The 7,403-nt window shown below is 42.0% G+C and overlaps 1 protein-coding gene across 2 annotated transcripts; it reads left to right on the top strand.

Annotated features, from left to right (window-relative positions):
• Positions 1–505: 505 nt before the first annotated feature.
• On the top strand, positions 506–7,154 carry LOC140269080 (uncharacterized). Of its 2 annotated transcripts, none has more exons than XM_072364101.1 (3): positions 506–1,958; positions 2,826–3,461; positions 6,528–7,154. In XM_072364101.1, exons 1-2 carry the CDS (start codon positions 960–962, stop codon positions 3,357–3,359), a joined length of 1,533 nt encoding a protein of 510 aa, XP_072220202.1. In that variant the 5' UTR covers positions 506–959; the 3' UTR covers positions 3,360–3,461; positions 6,528–7,154. The 2 variants fall into 2 exon arrangements, with proteins under 2 accessions (XP_072220202.1, XP_072220201.1); XM_072364100.1 differs by having other exon boundaries at positions 6,525–7,154.
• The last annotated feature ends 249 nt before the right edge of the window (positions 7,155–7,403 follow it).

The raw sequence follows: 7,403 nt of genomic DNA, 5'->3' as shown, positions 1-7,403 counted from the left end.
ATTCAGATAATTACAGAGTCAGGTTGACTGAAGTGGACGAAGACCAAGAAGGGAAGAAACTGATGAGAACAGAAGGAAAGTGGATATCGTTCTCTTTGTACTAAAGTAGTGGCTGTGTCTCCTTGTCTCAGAGTGCTGTCTCCCTTGTCTGTCTGTGTTTAAAAACCCCACCTCCCCTCATGTTTCTCTCCTCCCCTCCCCTCTCCTTCTCTCTTGGTCTCATGCCGAGGAATCCCAGGCAGCATTTAATTGCAGAGTGCAAAGGCTCTAGTCGGGCTAATGAGCTCAGCACCGCAGCTGACACTGTTTCACGCACTCTTTGAGAAAACAGAATACCACATGGAGTCCTTTACCAGAGGAGACTCACAAAGCGGCCGGATTTCAGGTGGTGGGAAAAGAAGGAATTCTCAAATCAAGGTACAGTCGACTATGTGAGAGAATATACCAGAGGCAGGAGGCGTAAGAGGTGGAGAAAGAGAGGAGAGCGGGAGAGGGGAGGGGAGGAGACGGGAAATACACTGCCAGAGAGACAGAGAGAGGGAGAGACTGGACGCCTGCAGCAGCAAATGAGACAGAACAACGAGGCGGGAGAGGTAGAAAGAGAGACAGAGAGGGAGGGAGGTGGAGAGGGGCACCTCATAGGATAGAGGGCTACAGGGTGAGGAAGAAGAAGGAGCGAGAAAAAGTTAGGAGAAGTAGGAGACAGAGGGTTTGAGGAAAGTACGCACACAAGGATTAACAGTTACGGGAGAGAAGAAGGGAAACAACAGACAGGAAGGAAGGGGAGGGAGAAGTCTTGGGTAGAGTGTAAAAAAAGAGCTGGAGAAAAGTTTTCTTGTGGGAAGACGCAGATGAGGAAAACAGAAGGAGTGAATGACTGGGCTGGAGAGAGCTTGGAGGGGAGGAAACCCGTTGTTTACTAAGGCGTTTTCTGCACAAATCTTTTGGCTTCTTTGGACATGTACACAGAAAGCTCACAATCAACGGGACAGCATCGATTTCTAAAGCACAGCAACACCCCCACCCCCTGCCCCTGCCAGTACTGCATCCACTATGATCAGCCATACGACTATCACCGTGGGTCCGGATACCAACCAGCATCAGCTAGACAGACGGACCACCCATCACTGGACAGCAGGAGAGACATCCAGGCTCCTCGGGTTAAAGATGTAGGAGGCAGAGCTCTACCAGTGGACAGAGTTGAGAGAAGTGGTCATCGGAGCCCACAGAGGAAGCCTGTGTTTGCAGGGCCGGGCCCTTACAACCAGTCAAATGACTGCAGCCAAGTCTGCCCCTTGGAAATGAACCCTGCCCAGTGGAACTACCCACCGGAGCCTGGGGTGAGACACTACTCATCTGTAAGAGAACAGTGTGGCTGTGTGGTGCACAGCGACACCAGGGCACACCCCTTCCACACCGGGATACCACACCCACTCCCTCATCTTCAGGTCAAAGGTCAGGGGTACACGCGTAGGAGGACCGTCAGGTACATCTCTGTGGATGAGGAAGAGGACTGTGGATGCAGTTGTGAGAACTATCATTTGGAGACACACAAACTGGGTCATTTGCACACGCAAAATGGCCACAGTGTACCAAGGCCTGTGTTCTTTGAGGGAGGGGTGGAAAAAGATAGCCATCAGGACCGCGGAAGGCTGAGGGGTGGATCAGAGGAGGGTTTTAATGGTTGCGGTAGCTCTCATAAAGGCTTCTTCTCCACTGAAGTCCCACTAAAACATTTGAACCAAAGCAGACGGAAGGGGAACTGCGCCCCTCCCTCCACCGTCACCTGTTCAGAAATATCCAAATCGCCAACCAACAATGAACACCAGCGCCAGGGTTCGGAGGTGATGAGGCAGAAAAAGAAGCAAGATTCAGTGAGGGATCAAATTCGGCAAGTGGTGACAGATCTGGAGGACGTGCTGGGGGGTTTGAAGCAAGTTCACGTTGAGATGAAAGAGGTAGGAGGCTCTATAATTAAAGAGGTTTAATCTTTACACGTAAATCAGGTGTCTAATCATGGAAGTCTGGGTCTACTGCCTTTCATCAAATCTCCTCTGGTTACTTTGACATTTAAAATGATTATCACAAAGCTCAGATGCTGAGAAAATGAGCCACAGTGCAAAGCAGTTTGCCACAGGTTGTGTATCTATGTGTGGATGTTCATGCTGACAGCATTGTTTGTGACTCAGCTATCACCCCTTACCGAATCAGTGATTAAGGACAATTTGAGCTGACCTTTTGCAGAGCGCTGCTGTAACTTGCAGCATACCGTCCAGCACAGTACAAAGCCTGGCATGAGACTATTACTAAATCATGCCTGGCTCTTACAGCATCCATTTTGCATGCAGCTGAAAATGAGCATTGATTCAGAGCTTATTATTGTTGTATTGTTATGAATAAAACATTTCCATGATTGTGAATTGAGACACTTGGAGACAAAAAGGATCCAGAAAAAAAAGGTTACATTTGAGCATTTGGTAAATTGTTTGATTATTGATTCAATTAGAGATACATTTTATGCAGTCTGGTAGTGAGCAAATAAGCACCGATCTCATTCATAGGATCAAATACTGATACAAGTGTGACAATAAGTCAATACACATGGAAGGTTATTATACTTTAAATTCATGCTAGTTCTAATGAATGTTAAGAACCAGGTTTACTTTTTGAGTATTTGTTGTAATTTATGCTAAAGAATCTAGTAACAAAAGCTATTTAAAACACATGGAGACCTATGTAAAGTAGTAAAAACTTTTACATTTGTTAGCACAGATAGTAGAACTAGAAATACTTTAGTAGTACTCACCTTTTCTTTTATCATTCAGGTGGTCAAGCAGATTGATCGTCTTACAGCCAACATCAGTCTCAGTGAGGAGGCATGCATCTATGCATCTTCCAATAACCATCACAACTCGACTCATTTAGGAGATTTCAGGGTAGCCCAGCTGCCCAATCACAAGCCTGCTTCAATTCAGGCATCACAACACGCTGATGAAGACCGCGTCATCCTCCGAACTAATTCTCCCTCCCCTGTCCACATGGCTTCTGTTGTCAAAACCAGCCACTTCATCCCACCCAGTCTCAATAAAGACCACCAAAAACCAGGCATGAATGGCCACCTGCCTCATCTTTGCCCCACGAGAGACTCCAACCACACTGGCCAAACATGTCCAGAACACCACCCACAAACCCTAGACCCTAAGGTTATTATAGGGAACAGCACCACCAATCCAAGAACTCAAAAGCCTCCACCTTACCCGCAAAATGGTCGCTGTGGGAAGGGCCCATACCCACCGCTCAAGTCTGTGAGGACCCCTGCCTACCCTGTGAGAGGACGCCAGAGCACCAGCATGGTGTGAAGGAGGGGGGTGTTCTGCCCCAGTACCACAGGGTCCTGAAACCTGAGGCCCTGCTACAGTGAGTGGAGGTCAGAGAGGGACCAGGCAGGGGAACGACTCATGGTTAGTTTTTTCTCTTCCTTTTCTGTGTTGATGTTTCTGTCAGCTCACAGCTGATGACGTTTGCTCTGTTTACTGGCAGAGCGGGGTTCAAAGTCAGTAAATGAATAGCAGTGCTCCTCTCTGTTAAAAGAAGAGTTGTGTTTGATGTGTGTGTGCTGTCTGTGTGTGGGCGGCAATAGAGGGGGAGGCCGTAATATGTCTGCTTTTGTTGATATCACATGATTTCCCAACCTTCACTACACTGTAAAATGTATCTATCTTGGCAAGTGGAATACAATATTATGTCTCAGTTATGTTACACATGTGGTTATAATCAACTGACAGAGTCAGCCATTTTCATTTGCTGACGTAGAATTCTTCTTTCAAGAGTAGGTTTGAGGAATTTCTGACCTTGAAAAACAGCATTATCTGCTTTTTATTACATATTTTGAAACATGGAATTATGGGGAGTTATATTTAAGCATCTTTTAAAAAACTAATTTGTGCTCTTTTAATCACCGTAACTTGTTAAATCTAAAATCAGAAAGTATAGTAAACTCTTCAAACAAGATTTTTTTTTGCAGCGTGTCTTAGTCATAGGTTTTAGGGAACCAAGACTTGGCAGGAGTTCAGTTGTTTTTGGCAAAGGAAGACCCCATAGCCGCTTTGATTCCAATTGTGTGACACTAAAGAGGCATCATTAGATTTACAGGATGATCATTGTTTTAACTTAAAATTGACATAATTTACTGTTAGGGGTTGATGAAGGGGAACTAAAATTTCCTTCTCATGCCACAATCATATTCATCATTACAGACTGTGAACTAGAGGCTGACTTAATAATAAGGTGACATCTGGGGAAAAGTCCTGTAGCAGAGTAAGAAAGGAAAGAGGACCAAGTAGTAAAGGAAAATTAAACAGTGTATATGTACAATTAAGCCTTCCTCTGAGAAGTTCACCTTTGCATATGCTGCAAAGACAGAGACAGATGTGTTTCTGTACTTCCCTCTTGTGCAGACTATGCGTAACTGCAATCTATTTTTCTAGTCTCTCTGAGTTGGGTAAGCGCAGTCTGGTTTTAATCATAAAACCCCCTTAGCCACGTGCCAAAGCAGAGTGAAGCAAAGTCTTGGTATATTTTTGATGTCCATATAAACAGTAGAACTGCCGTTCAGCAAAGCAGCACTCCCCACAATGCTGTAGAGAGAGAGACACTTCCAAGGCTAAAGCTTCAGGTTGAGGTCAGCAGGCAGAAAAAACGGGTTGACAAGGTACATGTCCATGAAAAATTATTTTATTTGAATGTGGTAAGAAGAGGAGGTTCTAAGTAACATTCTTTTTTTAAAGCTATCCTTTCAAAATCTTGAAAGCTTCCATGTTGTTGGCATTTCAAGTGTCTGAATCATCTGAATTAGTCACTTAGAGCAGGCTCAATGTTAATGCTGCTTGCAAAAGACATTGCTAAGCAACCCAGACACGCACAGCAAGGTGTCCCTTAACCTCTTTTCTTTATTGGTTAAAAAAAGAAAAAACTGAATTTCCATTAACGTCTTTAAATGTGGTGGCCAGTCTTCACTGGACTGTGGGAATATGCATCAAAAGAAAAAAAAAACATTTCATACACAGCGCAACTGCAATATAGTTGAATAAAACCTTTAATTTAGAGATTATCAAGGATAATATTTCATATAACTATATCATTAATTACACTGTTTTTCATGCTATAGAAATGCTCAAATGTATTTGCTTAAAATTTTACTTGAGTTGATCTTGGATTATTGGATTATTGGATTATGATTACAATGAATTGAATTCCAATTGACTTGAATTGGACTATATTACTTAAGTGCCTTGAGATGACAATTGTTATAATCTGGCGCTATATAAATAAAATTTAATTGAATTTAATTGAATCTGTATATTGCTGATAAAGCAAAGAAAACTAATTACAACTTCAGCCATCAAGTTGGCTGTTTGTATAAAAACCAAAGACAGTCGTAAGTAGCCCAATGATTCCAATCCTCTGACCTAAAAAACTTCCACAGACATTTGATTGTTGGAAGAGTGCAAACAAGGTAACCATGATATTCAAATATTGATATTGTGTTAAAAATATAAGTATGATAATGCAGTAAATAATCCAATTGCAGGGAATTGGTCTAAGAACACAAACAACATAGAATTGGCTGTATTGCACTTAACACCGCTAGCCATATATTCAAAAGAAAGACGTTAAATATCCTGTGAGGTCTGTTCTAGATAAGATCAGAGTCAGAGACGGAGCAGGAGAGATGCAGTACAGTGATTGGTGGTTAGAGTGGAGGTATATTGGATCTGTCACGAAAGGTGATACAATCTAACACCAACCATGCAGTAACTGTCTGCTATCACAGTGTGTGGCTACTAATGCTGCTTTAAATCATGTTGGTGGGTGTAGGAAATGCTTAACACGGTAAGAGTTCTTAAATCTTACTGTTATTTTTAGTGAGAGGTTTCACCTTCTTGATTACTGGCATCACACTTTGCTAGCGGGATGACTGATGAAGCCAAGACCAAATAAATTTTACTGAAAGCTTTTTTAAAAAAAAAAAAAAAAGTCCACTGCACAATTATTTCCAATGTCAGTTAAAAGACTTAACAAGTCCTCTTATTATCATTTTACAAATGTTTATTACATAATTTCAGATACCATCCTTTAATATGCTAAATAAATATGCTTTGACTGAATTACCAGAACAGTCCTACTTTACGTAAAATGTATCGTCACTTATTAGACTTTGAGGGACCAGCGGTATCCTTGCTGTGAAGGTCTAAAACTTCTCACAGTCTTGACAAAGACAGACTGAGCAAATACACAAACCTTTTGACACCAGTTTTATAAAATCTGATTAACAGTGCTGACTCACAAGCCAGGCAATGTGACTCACAAGGACACATAATGCCTCACTTTCAGTACAATACAAAGTGATGCTGCAAGAAAAACCTTGAAAACATGCATACCGTGTTGAATTGGGGAGCGACACTGAGTGAACTCTGAATTTAAAATATGTCTCTTTCCCTTTTATTTTTCTATGATGTTTCCAGCAGAAGCTGATGCCACTGAGACAAGCTGTCAACTGGCGGAAACAGAGCACGGCCTGAAGGTGGGGATATTTCCAAAGAGAAAACTCCCCCAAGAGTTGACCTGCCTCTGTGTCACATGAGCACAGAAGTGTGGAGGAGTGGCAGTCAAACCTCTCTCTGAATTCAAGCTGGTCATGTGCGTCAAATAATGACAAGAATTCATTACAGACTGTTACTCATCAACCACCAACTGAAACATAAATGTATATTTTCATGACATTTTAATTTATTTTTCCTATTTTTCATTAGAGAAAATATCTATTTTTTTGGTAGTTACAGTCTAGATATTACCTAAGCTATTGTGTACTATATTAAGATTTATGCCATCTTAACAGCTGTAAAGATATTTTATATAAGACTGCTTTTCACTTGGCTACATGGCATGTAGTGTGAAAGAATAAAAAAGCTGTCAGTAGCAGGAAAGTAGCTCAGGCAGAGCAAAGACTGAATTGCAATACATTAAATTCTCCTGCACTTTCTCACACAAATCCATTTGTTTCTCAGTCATCTCATTCTAGAGATGGCTTGTTGATTGTTGAATGTCCAACATTTGATTTTGAAATAAAGAAGCGACACCAGCATTTTATCAAACTTGACCATGCTGAATGATTTAAGCATTCTTTAATGTCAAAGAGGATGTGGAAGTTGTTGAAATACTTCTTCAGCTGATCTGGAGATGACAGTGTGTGGTCTCTCATGCCTGTTGTGGCCAGCCAGGCCAGCATCTGTGTCTCTGTTTGTTTAAATCTTGTCTGAGAATTTCACCACTCTCTTCTCACAAGCTCCTGCTGCTATCGGAGTGCAATGCCTTCCTTGAGGAAGCACCACTATCAATCTTTC

Source organism: Leuresthes tenuis, unplaced genomic scaffold (assembly GCF_036924035.1).
Source record: "Leuresthes tenuis unplaced genomic scaffold, fLeuTen1.0.hap1 SCAF_14, whole genome shotgun sequence".
NCBI lineage: Eukaryota > Metazoa > Chordata > Actinopteri > Atheriniformes > Atherinopsidae > Leuresthes > Leuresthes tenuis.
The sequence above is the reverse complement of the archived record's forward strand: the minus strand, read 5'-3'. Positions and strand labels throughout refer to the sequence as shown.

Excerpts from the sequence above, each read along its gene's own strand:
- LOC140269080 (XM_072364101.1), top strand. The coding sequence starts at position 960 with ATGTACACAGAAAGCTCACAATCAACGGGACAGCATCGATTTCTAAAG. Across the intron at positions 1,959-2,825 it reads TTCACGTTGAGATGAAAGAG|GTGGTCAAGCAGATTGATCG; the intron begins GTAGGAGGCTCT and ends TTTATCATTCAG.